Raw genomic sequence first — 18,626 nt, 5'->3', positions numbered from 1 at the left:
GTGTTCCTAAGAAGCCAGGTGATTACTGTTGGCAAGAAAAGCTAGGTCTGCAGGCTGAGATGTTTCGCTGAATGTTCTGTAGGTGTTGGGCATGGCCAGCGGGGCTAGCTGCTCTGTCTGTAGAGGGGCTCACTGTCCTTGGGTGGGTCTGGGACCTCCCAGGCTATGGGACCTTGCTAATGACATGCACCTGGAGAGCTGGCTGGCTAAGAGGCCAGTATGTTACATGCAGCTTACATGAGCTGGCAGCTCCGGGGTGTGTGTGGGGGGGCGGGCGGGGGTCAGTGTGAGGTAGAAGACGGGGCCCTTGGAGTTGCTCTCCCAGTCAGGGGCTGGCATCAGCTGCAGATCCACACCTCTTCCCTCTTGTGTCCAGAGGACATTAGTCCAGGTCTGGTCATCAGTGAAAGCCCTTGACTGGGGACTTGAGCCCCTGGCCCACCTCATGCTACTGACTGCTAACTGCTTTTCTAACAGGCTTATATTTATGGAGGGCTGCTGATAATTTTGGTTTTCCTTAAACCTTGCAAGGGCCAAGCATGATGCTTCGTTTTATGTGTCAACTTGCTGGGCCCTGGTTACCAGGCATTTAGACTGACATTTGAACCTGCAGACCGAATGCAGCAGACGGCCCCGTCCAACCAGGGGGAGGTCTGGCCGGACACAGAGGCTGAGCCTCCTGGGGAGAGGACACCTGCGACACCCTTGTGCCTCCAGCCCTTCCTGGCCTCGTGCCAGTCCTCTGGGGCTGTGCTGTGCAGACCTTGGACTGGCTGCCTCTGTGACTGCGAGCCTGTCTTATGATGAGCGATGCATGTCTTCTTACCACACATAGAAGTTATAAATACACAATTTTCAGTTCCTTATAGCGAGTGTGTAGTTCTAGATTTCTGTCTGTACGTGTCCTAAGGTTCTGCTTTCAGGGGGAGCCCTGACACAGCAGGAGACACCGTCAGGGAAGTCACTCATGTTGGGGATGGAGCGGGAAGGCCCAGGAGGTGTGTGAGAGGGACCAGCCTTGACCGTCACCACCAGGGGCTCTGCAGCCACAGGGGCCTAGAAGTCTACCTGGGGCCCACGGAGGCTGCCCAGGGAACTGTGTCAGCCCCTCGGGGAACTGAACTCACCCAATCTGGCCTAGGTCTCCTGTGTCAGCTCAGGAGGGGACTAAAGAATCAAAGTTCCACTGCAGGCAATGAGGCGGGCCAGATGACCCTGCCCCATGCTCCCTGCTGATCACTAAGGCCAGCGTGGATGAGCCCTCTGTGGTCCAGGGAAAGTTCCAGAGCACTGATCTCTAATACTCACTGCACCCTCAATAGCAGGCACTGCCATCACCTCCACCTCCCAAGTGGGGTACTGAGGCACAGAGGGGCTCTGTGATTTACCCCAGGACACCCAGCCAACACCGACAGAGGTGGAGTTCAGAGCCAGGCAGCGTGACTGGAGAGGGTTTGCTCACCTCCCTCCCTGCTTCCTCTCTTCCTCTGCCTCCCGTTAACTTTGCAGGGCTTTTGTTTGTTTCATGGGGGTAACACTTAGATGCCATACAGCACACCCCCTTTAAGTGTCTGAGTCTGTGATGTTTGTTGGATCATGGAGTTGTGTACCTCTCGCCCAATCCAGTTAGCACATGTCCATGCTCCTCATAAGACCTCGCCTGCCTCTGGGTCACTCCCTGCTCCCACCCCAGCCCCCGTGGACATTTCCTCCCCACCGGACACTCCATACCATGGAATCCTACAGCGTGGTCTTTTGGGTTGCTTGGGCTTGTTTCTAAAGGTTCCTCCATGCTATTACGTGTACTCTTTTCTTTCTCTTTGTTTAACTTTTAAACTATAAAGAATGTGGGAGAATAGAAAATAATACTCCACCCCGTGTGAGTGGGGCAGCACCATTTTATTTATTTATTTATTTATTTATTTTGGTACCAGGGATTGAACCCAGGGGTGCTTAACCACTGAGCCCCATCCCAGCCCTTTTTACTTTTTTTTGAGACAAGGTCTAACTGAGTGGCTTAGGGCCTTGCTAAGTTGCTAAAGCTGGCTTTGAACTTGCAATCCTCCTGCCTCAGCACCCCGGCCCCCCACAGCTGCTGGATCACAGGCGTGCACCACTACACCTGGCTGCACCAAGGAAATTTTAACCCTTCTGCTCTCCTGCCTCCCACTACGGCTGCCACCAGCCCTCAGAGGGGGCTGAGGACCAGCACCTGGGCTAAGCTGGCTGCAGTCAAATGCTGAACAGCAGCTCACCCAGCTGCCTGTTTGTTGGGAGCACACTAAGAAAGCCAGCCACGCCCTTCTCGCCTCTCACCAGCCCTCACCACCCTGGACCACCTGTCATTCCCAGGTGCCCAGGGGTGGCGTGGGGGCCTTGGCAGGCCAGCTAAGAGCGGGGGCTCCTCACCTGCAGTGGTGCTGGTCCAGTTGCTCTCCGCTGTGGTGGTCTCGTTGCTCTTGAGCGCTCTGGTGAGCGGCAAGCTAAAACCTGCCAGCAGGAGTGGACAGAAGGGCTCCATGGTAAACCTGCAAGGACAGGGACAGGCTCAGAGGGCTCACCTGCAGTGTCTCATGGCCAGGATGGGGACGAGCCCCATTTGAGGTTTAGCCTGAGCCAAGAACTCTGCCTGCTGCTTTCATTTTATCTTCTCCCCACCCCTCCATGGTGATGTCATCATGTCCACTGGGTTCAGTCGGAGGAGCCACCCCAGGCTCAGGGGTCCAGTGTTGCTGATGGCTGGTAAGGGTGGGGGGACACTGGAGCCCAGATGCCTGCCCATGCCAACACCTCTTGCCGGGACCCACATCTGGACAGCCCACCTGGCATCCTGGGTCCTTGGCCTTCTGGCCCCCACTCTTGCTGACGGCCCTCCCTTCCACTCCCACCTCATGGCACCCAGCAGGGCAGGTGCTTTCCCTCTGCTTCTTGGTACCCCCCACGCTGCCTGGGGGGTCTCCCTCCCTTCAAGGCCCAGCTCAGAGGCCCTGGGCTTGGAAGGCAGCTCACAGGCTGGCTTCGAGGGTCTTCCCTGTTCCTGGCTGTGTCAGCACCCCTGGTCCAGCCCTGGCAGCTCCCACTGGCCCTTGCGTCTGATGTGCTCACTCCCAGGTGAAGCAGAGGCAAGCTCCTGCTCGACAGAGCTGGTGAAGGAAGCCAGGGGTTTGCTGGGTGTCGAGGCGGGCACCTGGCTAAGGGAGCCGAGTGTTCACTGCCGTGTCCAGGTGGGCGCCTGGGGCAGACCCAACCGCAAAGTGCCCCCACACAAGGAAAGGCCCTTACACACGAGGGACACACAGGTGCAGTCACCTCAGATCCCCGCTGGAGCTCGGTTTTGCCCAGTCACCTGAGAGGATCAGTGGAGCTGGCAGCACCTGTGATGAGCTGTGGCAGGTGGTGGGTGGCAGAAGCTGCCCAGTGAACCTTGGTGCTTACAAGGTAAACGAGGGTTGAGGGGAGGGCTCCTGTCCACTGAGCCCCATCCAGTTAGCCCACTGTCAGCACCTTCCTGTCCGAGGCCTCCCTGGGGGATGCAAAAGGAGCTGGTCTCAGAACCGAGGCCAAGAAACACTCAGGCCGTTGGCACAGTGAACACTAGTGTCCTTAGGGAAGATGCGGAATGAGCGTGGAAACCGAATCTCGTCTCAGCCATCACCACCACTAAGATGAAGCCACATGGGCGCACATTGTACCAGTTAACCCAGGCCAGTAGGACAGTGACAGTCAGCACTTGCCCATCTCTCCTCTTTGATTTCCAAAACACACAGTTTAGGTTTACAAAGTGAGCCACGTACACACAAATGGCGCTTGTCCCCTAAGCCAGTGCCTACACGTGCTGGGCCCCTCACATGGGTACTGTCAGCTCAGTAGACCTCCAGGCCTAAAGAATGGAGGCTCCGAGAGGGGAAGAGTCGGGAGAGGACCATGGTTTGAACCCAGGGCTGGAGATGACAGCCCTCGAGACCACCCAGGCTTCCCTGGGCCTCCCACGACAGGCAGCGCTGCACATCTCTTTTAAAATCTGTCACTGCAGGCAGCCATGATACTTGTAATATACTTGAGCAAATTACTGAGTAATCGATTGGGAAGTATTAACTGGCTTAATACAACTCCAGAGATGCAGGATTCCTAGTAGAAACATTTCCCCCATCTCATGCATTAACTTGATAACACTCCTCTCCTGATGCTCGCCTAAGGAGGGCGGACATTCTTGAGAATGAGGAAGGTCATTTCACTCCTCTCTGACATCCAGGTCTGCAGAAACTCAACGGAGCAGCAGGCGAGTTTCCTGGTATGATCAGCAGAGGGCGATAAACTCTGCAGACTTCAAAACCCATCCCACTATCTGGAGTCCCTTTATAGTCCCACTTAGAGTCCAAGACCAATGACTCCGTACCTGTTATCCCTCACCATCCACTCTCGTAGGGCTTATGCAAGCTACCTGGTAAGCACAGGCATAAAACTGTTCAGAAATAGTGTCTGAAATAGGAATTAAATCCATGCTGAAGTTTAAGGATTTGTATTTAAACAGCACCTGTTGGGTGCCAAACGATGTGTGAGGGGCATAAAGCATATGTGATCTCCAGAATAGAAGATCAAAATAGTATACTCCTACCAAAGCAGACTTTATTTTTATTTGCCTCAAAAGTTTCCCAGCTATCCATTTGAATAGAAACCAATTTTTTTTTTTTAATTCTACTCAATGCGTTTCCATACTCTTTGCTGGGCATTGGCTGGGGTCAGGCAGCCTGCTAGGGCTTGGAGGTGCAAAGCTGAATACTGTCTCATCTCTGCCCTCCAGTAGCTCACTGAGCTGTGAGTACAGGGGAAAGGACGGCTCCTGGGTAGCCCCCGGCGATCTGCAGTGGTGCTACAGTGCCAAGGAATGGGGAGAGGGTGGCCAATCAGGTTTCCCCAGAAATGAAGCATAGGTTAGGGGAGAGTGAACATCCAGAGGTGAGTGGACTCCTCACCTGCCATCAAGTGCCTGTCTAGAGCAGAAGGCAGAGAGTACCCCGGCTAGACGAGGCTCTCTCTCCATTCCTGTTCATTCAGGATCTTCCACCAGCAAAAGAGAAAGACACAACATCCCCTTTCAGATGCTCTCAATCTGGGTTCCCTTGAAGTCCCATCTACACGCCAAGAAACATCGCGACTGTGGATATAGCGAGTGCCATCGTACCCATCACAGGACCCCTCCGCCCTTTCCCAACATGCATTTCCCCTTTGCACGAACGCTGCCCGGAGTGTCCTGGTTAGGCAGGAGAGTGAAGGTCCAGAGGGTGGGCTGGACCCCTGAACCTACTGCCAAATGCCCAGAGTGGAAAGTCCTTGGCCTCAACTTGGATGACTGTAGACAGGAACAGATGTGGCCAGACAGTGACCAGGGCTTCCTTTTCACCTAGGGCTCAGGGCTCTCCTTAATGGGCATTTGTGGGACTCTGGCTAGCAAGGACTGGGTCCTGGGGACTGGGCCTGCCTCCACCCCGGAGGCAGCCTGATGCACAGCCACAGTGAGCACAGACGGAGAGTGGCCTCGGGCCTTGCCACAGAAGTGCAGGCCGGGAAGGACAGTGCCACTTTCTGAAATAATCTGAACTAGCCAAGCCTTCTGGGGCACCGTCCAGGTACCATGATCGCCCCTACCAGCCTTCATCCTGCCTCTTGGAACCTGCTTGGGCAGAAGGCCCTCCTCTGAGCCTTGTCCAGAGACAAGAATCTGCAGCTGGGGGCTCCCTGCTCTCAGTGTCTTTGTCTAGAACCACTGAAACTGTTTTATATGAAATCAGGAAGGTGTGGCTCCAGGACAAGACGATTATTCCTTAACACATTGGGGAAAAACAAAAATGCAGACAAAATGATGCCTTTTCATGGTGAAGAAGCAGCAAAGTCCAGCCAGATCACAAGTTTTAGGTGTGAATATACTTACATGGGTGGAATATTTAAATAATAACAAAACAGTAAAATTCATAGACTGTGTTTCAGATATCTCCACAGTGATTCCCGCCTCTTTAGAGCGGGCTTTGCTTGTTAAAAAGAAAGAGGCGCCAAGGACGGGCTTGTTATCTCTGTGGTGAAGACTGGAACTTAATTGCTTTTGAACAAAGGTAATTGCATTTGTCTAAATGCAAAATCACGGACATATTGTTGAAAGGAGAGTGGCAAAGAAGTCCATGCACCAAGAAGGAAAAAGGAAAAGAAAATAGCTAGAAAGAAAGGAGGATGGGAGGCTTGGTGGTGTCCCAGACCTGGCTGAATGTCACCAAACAAGGGCCTGCACTGGCTTAGGGTGTCCTTCTGGGCCCAGGCAGGGGACTCATCGATAAGCAGGGCTGGCTCCCTGGAGTGAGAGGTTATCCTGTGCCTCTTCCCACACCAGGATGGATGGGGCGAGGACTGGGGCCTGTGGGTTGGAGTGCAGGCAGGTAGGCAGGAGGCAGGAAGCAGGAAGCAGGAGGCAGGAGGGACTGCTTTGTGCTGGCTAGTTGGGCTCTGGCTTCCTCTCCTCTAACATCCTCTACCTTGCACTGACTGATATGATGGCTGGAGATGGCGAGGTACTTGCCTGCTACACTGGCTTCCTGGAAAGAACTGCGAGGGGTGAGGAGGTGCCACACTTCTGCAGCCTGAGGCCTGTCCAGGGCCGGGCAGTGCAGCCCCACAGCTGCCTTCTGTGCATACAGGCCTGCCTATATGGACTGATGCACTTGTGGCATCTCTGAGGTACATGGAAGGAGTCTCAGGGTTCAGGAAACTGAATTCAGAGCACACTCTTCAAAACTCTGGAGGTACCCACCCTGGTGGTCAGTGGAAGGCTGACAGGGACAGAGATTTGCCTCTTCCCCCCGCCACGCCAGGGTAAATCACCAGGTAAGCCACACTGAGATAATTTCACTGGTGACAGTCTTTGGATCCTCACCTAAACCACATTCCCACTAGAGACCCAGCCATTCACGACTAAGTGAAAAGTGCCCACCTAGGCCAGGTGTGTTCAGAGATGTCTGATGTCTCTGAGAACAGACAGAACACCTTGGGAGAGGGGGTGACCTGGAGCCTGTGGGAGCCAAGGAGGAGTTTTGAGTTTGGGGTGTTGGTGGCGGTGGAGGGATGTGGAGTTGTCAGGCTGGAGGGAGTGCTCAGTGGGGGCAGGGCCAGGCTCCCCCTCTCAGCTGCACTGCAGACTATGAGGGACCCAGGTCAGGGTTCCTCTGGCCCCTGGGGCAGTAGCACTATGGCTCCCCCATGCTTGGCTGGCCACACTGACCTTCCCAAGTGGAGACGGCCACTCCTGGAGTAAAGGGTGGGAGAGCCGAAGGTGGGGACAGAGGAGCAAGGCCTCTCCCCGAAGCCAACAGTAGCAGAATCATCCCCAATTCATGTGGGAATCCGTTAGGTCTGTGCCAATGGCTTCTTAATCCATTTTGGGGCTCTGACATGAACATGGCTAAAGACTCGTGCCCATGTTTGTGTATCACATGCTGACCTTGATTTCATCAGGAATCACACGCATGCACACACACACACACACACACACACACACACACACTGTATCCCAGTCCTGGTGGGGCCACTCTGGCTTCCTGCTTGGCTCTACTGGGCAAGACCTGATGCTTAGGGGATGGATGGCACAGGCAAGGGGCCTCCCGAGGACACAGCCATGCTCTACCCAGGTCACAGGGAGAACCAGAAGCCTGCTGGCCTTCAGTAGGTCTCTTAGGGACAACTGCCAATTCTTATGTGGCGATGCTAATTTGCATAACCCCAATTATGAATGGTGCCCTTTTGAAGGTGAATAAAAAGGGAAGAGCTTATCCTGGGGGAAGTCAGTTTCCTCCTTTCCCAGGCAGACCCAGGACAGCTGAAGATCCAAGGAAGCCTCTCAGAAGCTTCACAGACCCTGAGCCGTTGTGGAATCCACTTAATGAACAGCAAGCAAGCCCTCTCACCAACACCCGTTCAGAGAGCAGGACGCTCAGGGCTGCTGTAGCTGGGCCAGATGGTGAAGTGAAGAGACTTAGCCAGACAGACATGGGCTAAGTCTCTCTCCCCGGGAAAGAGAACCATCCCTCTTGTCTTTAAAGAACAAGCCCACGAAGCCCCGGCAAGCTGACAGGTGGCAAGTGCATGAAGGATGGCAGAGGACCAAGCGCAGAGCTGAAGGCTCCTCTGCCTGATCTCAGGGCGGTGAAGACCTACAGTGTCCCACGATTCTTCATGAGCTTCAAAAATCACCAATAATTTTTTTTTCCTACCCTTGTAGTAGCCATCACTTCAAATCAGATAGGACACCACTGAATCCTTAATTCATTAAAAATCACCAGGTAAGCCACACTGAGACCATTTCATTGGTGACAGTCTTTGGATCCTCACCTAAACCACATTCTCACTGGAGACCCAGCCATTCATGACTCCGTTAGAAGTGCCCTGAGGACAGAGGCTGAACCTCCGCAGATGTACGTGGTCCCCAGCTCACAGGCTCATGGATGCACCTCCAGACCCCCGGTCTCTGGAGCTGTCTCACCCGTGTCTGACCCTGTTCCTGTGGAGGTACATGAAGTCAGTGTGGACGGTGAGCTCTGCCCGCTGGGAAGGCCACTCAGGTTAGCGTCCACTCTCGTTATCGTTATTGTGTCGTCGCATTAATGAACATGTTCAGGTGTCAAAACTGTCAAAACCGTCAGGTGACTTTGGAGTGATGATGGTTTCTAATTCTCTGTCCTTTCCAGGGCCTTGTCCCCGTGGCTCTCCCGGGCAGGTGCCCTGCTCTCTGTTCTGTCCACTTCAGCTTTCCCCTGGTGGGCTCCTCAATGGTCACTGACCCTGGGGAGCCCTGCTGTCACCACACCAACCCTCAGCACTCTTGAGAGACCACTCCTCTCGGCTGCTGATGGCAGCCGTTTGTCTGCTGCCTGCTCCTCCGCTGCACGTGAGCTCCTGTCAGTCAGCGCCCTCTCTTGGTCCTGCATTTCCTGGAGGGAGAAGGCAGAGGCCAGCAGGAACACTGCAGAGGTGTTCCCAGGACAGTGGGGAAGGAAGCGCGGTCCCTGCTGAGGGAGACAGCCTGGCTCAGGGACAGGGCAGGCTTGTGCTTCTCCCGTAGGACGGTCAGCAGGACGTGCTTCTCAGGACCTGCCTTTCACAAGGGCCCAAAGGATGCCCCTCGGGGCTGTGTTCCACCTGGAGGTGCAGGAGGGTGAGGGAGACACATCCCCCATTTTCACAAAGCCTGGAAGTGGCGGTGCCTCTGCCTGCCCCCCACTGGCATCCCTGGCCCCTGCCTGTGAAGCCCACCTCAGGGAACAGGTGGGCCGGCTACCCTGGGGACCCTGGAGGGCTGCTCTGTTGGGGGCCTGTGCTCTGAGGGTGGCATCTTGGGAGCTCTCCAGAGCTTCCATATGGGATAATCAGACAAAGACCACTTCCTCTATCCTGTGACTTTCCTTTGACTTCACCTGGACTGTAGATCAATTTTGACGTCGTCCTTCAAACAGAACCCATAAATCACCCTACACTGCCATCAGCGCTCCCAGGGCAGAAGCTGCAGCAGGAGGAGAGGCTAATGTTCCCCGCCTGAATGCTTAAGAGGGTCTCTCAGCAATGACCCCATCGCCTGGGCACACAGCACTATGGACTGTCAATGACTGGATGCACGGTCTAGGGTCCTTCTCGGAGGCTGAGGCGGATCACTCTGGGAATCGGAGCCCTGGGAAAGGAAGGGGGAATTGACCCAGAGCTGAAGAAAGATGCTTGACCCTCGCTAAAGCAGCCTGGTGGGGAGCGGACGGTGCACCCGGCAGCACTCCGGCCTCCTGAGTGGTGCTTCCTGGGCCTCCCGGTTTTCTGCTGTCCCTCCTGCAGGCGCCCTTGGTACTGTAGCAGGTTCTGGTGAGACTCTGGGGCACAGCGAGCAGCAGGAAGACTCAGTGTGACCCTGGCTAATGACCAGGATGGGCAATGACCTTTTAATGCCCACCACGGGGCTCCAGAGGGCATGGCACTCTTTAGGGGCTGAGTCGCCATGGTGCTAATTCTGGACGTGGACTATCTCCTGAGCACGCTTCTGGGGGAGGGGAAGGTGGCCACTTGGCCAGGTGCCAAGGCACCCTGAGGCTCAGGCAGGCCACTGCTCTTTGCGGCCCTCAAATCCAACTGGGCTCAATTTGGCAAATGCCTTCTAAGCCCCTGGAGTTTGCTCAGTGCTCAGGAAGTTCTCAGAATGTCAGGGACCTGTCCCAGTGAGGCCATGGTCTTCTCAGAAGCAGCACAGCATGTGGGGGACAAATGGCCCCTGCCCCTTGGGGCGCCAAACCCCAATGTACACAGCAACTCCACAGCCTGTGCACACGCTCTCCTTGAGGGCTCTACTGTTCCACCAGAGGATGCTGCGCCCGCAGGGCTCATTTCTCCTCTTAAATATAAACCAAGAACAGGATTGATCCAGGTAGATCTGAGTTCCCAGGCTCTGAAACCCAAATACCAAGCCACACAAAGTTGAAGTGGTGGTTGTGCTCGTTTTCTGCTAATATGTCCTTAAGTAGGTTTCTGTTGTGGGAACCCAAATAGCAGAAATTCAGTGAAAACTGCTTCCGTTTGTGATCTGGTCACATGCCTGAGCTTAGGTCAATAAAATTGATCAGCAAGCCAGTGTGGAGAGAGGAATGGACCTGTGCTGACGCAGAGGCACCAGCTGAGCCAAGGACGGCGGGTCTTCACCTCGTATGCAACACACAGCACCGTGCTGCTTGAGTTCTGGTGCATCCTCAGAAGGCGGGCTGACCAGCTGCCGCACCTGGAGCACGAGTACCCGGCCTTTAATGGAGGATCACACGCAGCCCGGTGTCCAGGGCATTCACAGACACACGCACACACATGTGCACACACACACATAGCTCTGACCTCCTGGAAAAGGCTTTGGGGAGTCCAGGGAAAAACCTGGACTGTCCTGAGAGACTCCAAGTGTTTCCCTGAGAATGTAACCAGGGTGTTGCACAGGGACATGCAAAGGGGTAAGGGTCCTCAGGGAGGTGTGTGGTGGTGACCGAGTACCCTGTACCTCCCATAGGACCTGCATGACACTCCCTCTCCCCCTCCCATTTGCCCATCTGACCTCAGTCTGGGTCCCCACCCACAGAGGCTTGGGGGACAACCTCAGTGCAGATGGTAGATGCTCAGGGGATGCTCAGGGGATGCTGAGGGGTGCCCGGTGAGCAAATCATCAGGATGAGAGGATGAACGAACAGGCTGGACCAGACACGCTGCAGAAGGGCAGATCCTGTTTCCTGCCAGCTCTGGCTACTCGAGGCAAGTCCCGGTGAAGACCCTGGACCTTTGGTACTTTACAGGTCTAGTCCTGATTGCCTGCTCCCAGGTTTGAGCTATTGGAGGTCAAGGCCAAGTGGGGGCCAGAAGGAGCCAGCCGCACTCCGGAGCTGCAGCGTCATGGAGACCCTCCGAGGCTGGTGCCAAGCACATTCCGCACCGTGTCTCCTGCTCCAGGCACCCAGGAGGCAGGCACTGTCATCTCTCCCACGTGGGGAAACGGAGGCCCTAGACGGCCAAGTGAAGGGCCAAGGTCATTCAGCCAAACAAGCAGAAGAACGAGGGCTAGAAGCCAGCCCTCTCAGACCCCCAAGGTCCCACCTGAACCCTGCGCATGCTGCCTGGGGTTGGTGGGGGAGCTGGGACCAGGCGCAGGAGAAGACCCCAGGGCCTGAGGGGGGCTTGCCCAGGGCCGAGGAGCTGCTGGTGTGGCGGGCTGCGTCCTGGAAGGCACATGTTAACGACCTTTCTCTAGATCAGGGCTCTGTGGGTTGGTCTGTGGACTGGGCCAGAGTTTGGTGAACAGCTCTGCCGACACCTTTGGCTCAAGAGGGTTGGAATCCTCGTCTTAGTGTGTGGTGCTTCCCTGGTGAAGCCTGTGTCAAATCAGTCACTTCTTGAGAAACCCACCAAAAACACTGTGTGTAAGTGGCACGGGGGTCAGAGTGGGTGAGGGGATGGGAGAGTCCAGGTCTCAGCTCTCCCCCCAGGCTGAGAAGCCCCCGTTTTCCCACTGTCCTGGTTTTCCACTGCTGCTGTCTCCCATGGGGCTGGTCTGGGAGCCCTGGGCAGGGCCGCATTAGGCTTGATAACAGAAGGGTGAGGTCCCTGATCACAGAGGAGATCGGGGCGGTGGTGAGGCTCAGCAGACCCCATTCCTCTGTCAGACCCTCCCCTGGGGCATGGCTGTCAGCAGGGGCTCAACCAACACTGCCTCCACCCTGCTTGGCCTCTAGGAACAGCAAGAATCTCCTGCCTGGCAAAGCAGGGGACAGAGTCTGGGCTGGGTCAGTCTATTTTGATTGGACCAAGGGAAGGAAATTCAAGAGGTGGAAAGATCTGCAAGATGATGGTGACCTGTTGGACCTGCAGCTGGAAAACGCTGGGGAGATGCCTTGATTCACCTGTCTGTGGGAAGGCTCCTCTGGAGAACCGCGGGGCGGGGGGGGGGTGGTGACCAGCAGCCCTGGAGCTGGAGCAAGAACGAAGGCGCCCGAGAATTCAGGTCTCCAGGTTCCCCTGGGAACAGAGGCTCTAAGAAGTTACCTCATGTCCCCACCCCAAATGCCCTGCCTCCTGGAAGACATTCCCTTTTTTGCTCTCTGGAAATTTCTACTCCCAGTCCAGCTGCTAGACCCTTGGGTACAAGTCTTTCCATGGATCAGTGTTCTTTCTGTGTTGGGAGTTAATGCTTCTGCCTGGAGTTGCTGGCTCAGGAAGTAGCTGCACACTTACCTTTCTGAAGGTTAAATTAATTTGAATTATTTGCAAATGAAAACCTTTCACATAAAAGTCTGACAATTTGGCTTTTCTTGGGAAGACCAGGTGTGGCATGCATTCCCGCATGAACCAAAGTGTCCCCACTCCACCCTATTCCAGGCAGTGTCACCCCCACCTGCCTCCTCCCTCACAGTCTATGGCTGCCACTCCACAGGTAGACACCTGGCCTCAGGGGCTGGGTTTGAAGGGGCTCTCCAGATGCAGAGGGCGCCTCAGTCTTATCGCCAGCTCTCTCACTCAGAGCTCCAACCAACCAGTTTGAAATTGGGGTCTGGACCAGGGAAGCCTAATTCCTTTCTCCTGACTCAATATAACAAGTTGCAGTACTTCCAAGTGAAATGCCTCCTTCCAGCCCCTCACTGTGCCAAGTTGTGGGAGGATTTTAATTTAGTTTGGTCTTCCTTAATATGCTGCAGATATACAGATTTTAATCTTCTTTTATTAAAAATAAATCCACCCTATTCACTTGGGTCCCTTGTGTAAATATCTAATTAGGGCAAACACTTGGCCTAGCCCAACAGGGGTGTGACGACGTCCCTCTAGAAGGGAACCGACTTCAAAGACTTGCCCCGTGTTCTGAGGAATGCTAATTGGGCCACACAATGTGCATGGATCATTTATAACTGCTCCTCTGCTTATTTGGGAGAAAACTTGACCCCAAATTGCAGCTAAGTAAAGAAGCCTCCCTATTTGACAACTCAGAGAAGCTGTTTGGACCTTCTTTGGACACCCCAACTGTGTGGGCACAGGCAGCCCCACGGCTGCTTGAGGGGACACGTGGGGCTGGGGCCTGCGCAGCCCTGGCCCATCACTCACCTGCCCAGGGTGGCACATTTGATGCTCTGTCGGTCAATCTGAAGAGCAGCTTCCTCCCAATCTCCCCTGAGATTCCTGATAAGGGAGCAATGGGTACCCCATGGCCCACTGGGAACATTACCTGCTGAACAGTTTTACTGCCCCTGTTTTATGCTGGGCCATGTGGGAAGGAGGAATCAGAATTTCCTTCTAGATCTGAGATGATCACACACCAGAGAGCAAAGCCATTCAGCTCAAGTCACACATGTAGAGAGGGGCAGAGGCCACCTTTGGGTCTCATAGAAGCAAATTTTTCGTAGCTTCATTCATTCATCCAATTACTCATCCAACTATTTATTGTTCCAAAGGTGAACAAAGCAAACACAGACCTGTCCCTAGGGACCTCTCTTCACACACGGTCAGTTCAGGCCGCTCTAGCAAGAGACCTTAGATTGAGTGACCACAGAGCGATCACACAGCAGAGATTTCCCCGTTCTAGAGGACGGAAAGTTCAAGATCAAGTTGCCAGCAAGTTTGGTGTCTGGTGGAAGCTGCTTCCTGGTTCATCTATGGCTCTGTCCCTTCATGGTGACTTCTGTCAAACTGCTTTCTACCCCTGGTCCCTAGTGGTACTCATAAACAGGATTCCTGGGGTGGGGGGTGGGGGTGTAGATCAGTGGAAGAGCATTTCCCAGCACATGCAAGGTCCTGGGTTCCATCTCTAGCACCACAAAGAGGAAAAAAAAATTCTCTCTCCATTTCTACAGGATCCAACAAGTGTCCTAATGGGAATCCTCTGTGCTGTTGTGCCGCCTGCACACCTGGAGATCCGCAGGGCAGCTGCACTCTCTCTACTCATGGTTTTGGGGGAGGTTCTTCTCTGCCACCCATGGCCCAGCCAACTCTGTACTTTTTACTCATTAAGGCTGCATGCTTTAAGTAATATAGTTCCAGGGTTACATTTCTCTTTATTGATGCTTTGTTGGTAAACTACAAATCAATACCATTAAGGAAAATTATAACAGAAGTATAACAGTAAACCAAAAAGCTATCTTTGGGGAATATTAATAAATAGAACTCTTTTCTTTAATAGAAAATTCATACTAATTTCATAAAATGGTTTGCTCTCACACCAGGAAACATTATGGTGCTCATGAATTTTTAAAGAAATGTTGAATTTAGTATGACCAGGAGCCAGTAATAGAGATTTTTTTTTTCAGATTTGTTTCTGTTCACTTGTTAAGGAAATATTTACTAAGTATCCACTGGACATGGAGGCATAGTTTAATTGATGAGATTAGACAAACATGCTGCCTTCTAAGGGTTTTCACTCTCACTGGGAGATTAAGTTTCCTTGAGGAAAGCTTGAGTAGGTTCAAGGGGGGATAGGGGAATGGCAGGTGCTGGACCCTTTAAAGATTTCCTCGATTCCTGACATCACCAGATGTCCTGGGTGTTGGAGAGGCCGAGGGCCCTAAGTGCCCACCTCTGCCCTCCTGTCACTCCTATGACAGAAAACTATGCATCTTCCATGCCTCCTAGGTAGTGGGTCACCTCAGTGGAACCTGAGTTGCCCAGAGGTCCGGATGGTCAGCAGAAAGCTGGATGTGCCTCTTCCCTGAGGTCAGAGTCCCGCTCTTCCTGCCCTGGGCAGGAGCTTTCCCGGGGCTTGCAGCAGAGCAAGAGGGAAGGTAACACGGCAATGTCACTGTTTCAGCTCAAGGGGATGCTGGGTCTGGTCTCACAGTCAGAGTGACCATGACATCAGAGTCATTGCTGAGCATTTTACTGTCCTGGAATCATCCTGGGAACTCAACGGGAGGATCTGGAGGCAGCCGGGAGGGAGAGTTGAACTCACTACCTGCCACTGGCAATGACCTCCCTCTCCTCCTCTGTAATCCGGAGCATCTTTAGGAAGGGAGGGTACTGCTTTGCTCAGTTCTGTTCTGCTCGGCTTTGGCCTGGGGATGGTGATGGGGGGACAGGGAAGGACTCACACCTCTGTCCTGGGGTGCAGACTGGTACAGGGGGCTCCAGGTTGCTCACAGCCCAGTAGGCAGACGGACACTCAACAAACATGATGAATATTCAAGAGGAAGCAGAGTCACAGGATGTCTGAGAAGGAATTTCAAATGATTTAAGTACTGTTTCATATTGTTTGGATTCAACTTGACGCATTTAGGAACCTCAGAGCTGGGGAGGAGACCGATTCGCGCATGCGCAGCTCTGGAAACCCGTGTTCAAAGCCGGCGATGACCAGCAGGTGGCGCCATCGGGAGGCGTAGCCATCCCGGCGCTCCTGCCTGGTCCAGCGCGAGTCTCCTGCAAGGCCGCGCTCCCACCCGCCGGCATCTTGGCAGGGTCACTCCAGAAACGTGGCTCTGGTCCCTCAGCAACCCCAAACGGCCGCACCAAGGCCAGGATAAACGTTTGTTCTTGAGTCCTTCCCGCTCCATTCATGCACTCTGCCAAGCGGCTAATTGGGATGCACCTGAGTTCTCCAGGATGCGGCGCCCACCCAGGTCGCCCGCCCGCCCGCAGTTCCATTCCATAATCCATGGACCTGTTAGCTCTTCCCCAGCCAAGAAATTTAACACTCGAGGAAGTTCCTTGCCTGAGATGAGAGAGCAATTACCGTCAGGCCCTATGGCGCTCGGGGTGGGTGGGGGGGGGAAGGCTTTCTTCCCAGGATCCACTCTGCAGCGCACATGGACATTACTTACTCTGGAGACCATCACTCAAGGCGCCCAGACACGTCACGGGAAGCACAAGGGCAGAGGGGGCAGTGCATGGAGGCTCCCGCTGCTTCCTGCCTGTGCTTAATGGGCCAGTTATCAGCTGTGTAATAAGCCTACTGAGGACAGCCATGGGGTTGTGACATTCGGTCCCGGGAACAAAGTAGGAGAGAAGGAGATGGGGAAGAAGGAGAGAGAGAAAGAGACAGGGAGGGAGAGGGGCGGGCTGGGTGCAGTGTGCCTCTCTTCCCACATGTGGGCATGGGCCTGTGACCAGTGGGTGACACAGCTTCTTTGTTCCTCAGTCAAGGCAAGATGTCAGTCCCCTGTTGTGCAGAGCATGACATCTGAGAGAACCTGCTTCCAAGTCCCCTGGCTCTGCCACTCCCCAGGTATGAGGGCTCCCAAGTGCGAGAGGTGGGGCAAGTCATGACACCTGTGAAACGGAGTCCTCTCTGGTGCCAAGTCAGCCCAGGCCAGGTGAGCAAGGCCAGGTGTGCAGAAGTGCTGGAGCTCCACAGGTAATGGGCAGGGAAGGTGGGTGGCCCTCAGCAGAGGGTGGCCCCAGGGACTTGCAGAAGAAATGAAAGGGAACGAGGGAATGAGGGAATGCCACCCCTATGCTCCATCACAGAGCCTCCACCCTCCCTGCGGGCCCTGGACTGTCCGTTCTGGCTGTCGCTCAGGCCTTGGGGGTCATACCCATGTCCACCTGACAGTGAACCACGGGGGGAGTTGAGGTCAGCACACTGAAACAGGAGAGGGATTTTGTTGTCTGTATATGAAACCCAATCAAATAATAATATGTTAAATACCCCCCCCCCCCAGTTCAATCAAGACATTCAGTCAATTAAGGAACTGATAGCCCAGCACTGTACACTGTAGCATCTTTCCAACCACAGTTGCTGTCCCTGTAGCACGAACACTGTAGAGAGCCTGGACCACAAGTTCAAGATGACCCTGGCTCCAGTCCAGTTAGCCGAATGGCCTTGGGCCAGCTCTTTCCCTCCCTGAGCTACCTGTCCCTCAGGGGGATGGGAGGTAAGAAGAAAGGCCCTGGCAGGAGGAGCCTTCTGGAGTGGTGTCCCGAGGCCTCAGGCAGCCATCAGGGGCAGATGGAAGCGTCCCTGTGTCTCTCCCTAACTTGATCACAAGGAAACTTTCCCAGTTTCTCAGGAAGAAGGAGAACGTGGAGCCTTTGATACTCACCCCTTTCTGCAGTGTAAATAGACACTTTAGAATGTGTTCGGCTTAAAGGGGAAGGGGCAGCAGAACCCCGATCTCCCTGCTGTGGCTGAGTGGGAGCACTAAAGGGGCTTTCCCTTTCCAGTCCCCAACACCAGAGCCCCCAGAACCAGCAGGCTTCAGGATGGGGAACCCTGACTGTGCGATACCTCCTGGACAGTAGAAGGGGCCTCCATGGGCTTCTGACAGGACTGGGCCACAGCGGGAGTGACACTGTAGTTCCCAAGCAGACCTGGCCGGGAAGGCCACACAGGGTCCCCGCTGCCGCCAGACCAGAATCCTGCCTGCTCTGCCTCTCTGGGACAGTCAAGAGACTGCTTGAGCCTGCTTCGCGTAGTTGGGGACTCTGAGGATCAGAGGCTAAGCAACCTGCCTAAGGCCACTCAGCTGGCCTGAATTCAGAGTCAGGCAGCCCCAAAGCAACCAGACCCTAGAAGCCCTTCCTGTGCCCTCTCCTGAAACCAGGACTTCATCAGGAAGAGCCCAGGGGAGCAGAGACTCTTCCAAACAGCCAGACGTTTCCTTCAGGACAAACGCACATACATTTCATAAATTTCAAAATTCACTGAAAATATTTACTTTGCCTCCTCCCCCCACCCAAAAAGTGACCCTTCAGTTATTTTGGCACCAACCAACGTTAGCATTTGTGGGGTTTGGATTGTAAACATCTGCACTCAGAGCTTCGTGTACTGCCGCCTACCTGGAACGAACCTTGGCATCCTTAAAATAGGAGCCTTATAAATATTTGCTCAGTGGGTGTAGGAAATCGCCAAAAGGTTTATACAAGAAAAGTCCCAAGTTGAGCTTTATTCTCTCCTGACCGATGTCTCTATAAACAGTGGCTGCCTCTCCTCAAATGTGCATCAACAGAGAGTCACAGCTCTTAATGTCCCCGAGAGGATTCCTTGCTCTGTTGAAGAACGGAAGAGAAGAAACCGCAAAGGAAGTGGTCGCCGCCGTCCAGCAGAAGGGCAGGTGACAGGAAAAGGACGCAGGCTGCGAGCAGCAGTTTTGAGTTTGTTGGGTTGGGCT

At 54.2% G+C, this 18,626-nt stretch overlaps 1 protein-coding gene across 1 annotated transcript in view; it reads right to left on the bottom strand.

Moving 5' to 3' along the window:
• Positions 1-18,626, bottom strand: part of Ptpre (protein tyrosine phosphatase receptor type E) — a 72,669-nt gene that overhangs the window by 32,681 nt on the left and 21,362 nt on the right. The window contains exon 2 of the mRNA XM_026384234.2: positions 2,410-2,528. Within this exon, the coding sequence (XP_026240019.1) occupies positions 2,410-2,521 (112 nt within the window). The 5' untranslated portion in view covers positions 2,522-2,528. The remainder of the gene's footprint in view (positions 1-2,409; positions 2,529-18,626) is intronic.

This window comes from Urocitellus parryii, chromosome 5, assembly GCF_045843805.1.
Source record: "Urocitellus parryii isolate mUroPar1 chromosome 5, mUroPar1.hap1, whole genome shotgun sequence".
NCBI classification, from domain to species: domain Eukaryota; kingdom Metazoa; phylum Chordata; class Mammalia; order Rodentia; family Sciuridae; genus Urocitellus; species Urocitellus parryii.
This window is presented reverse-complemented; position numbering and strand designations above follow the sequence as displayed.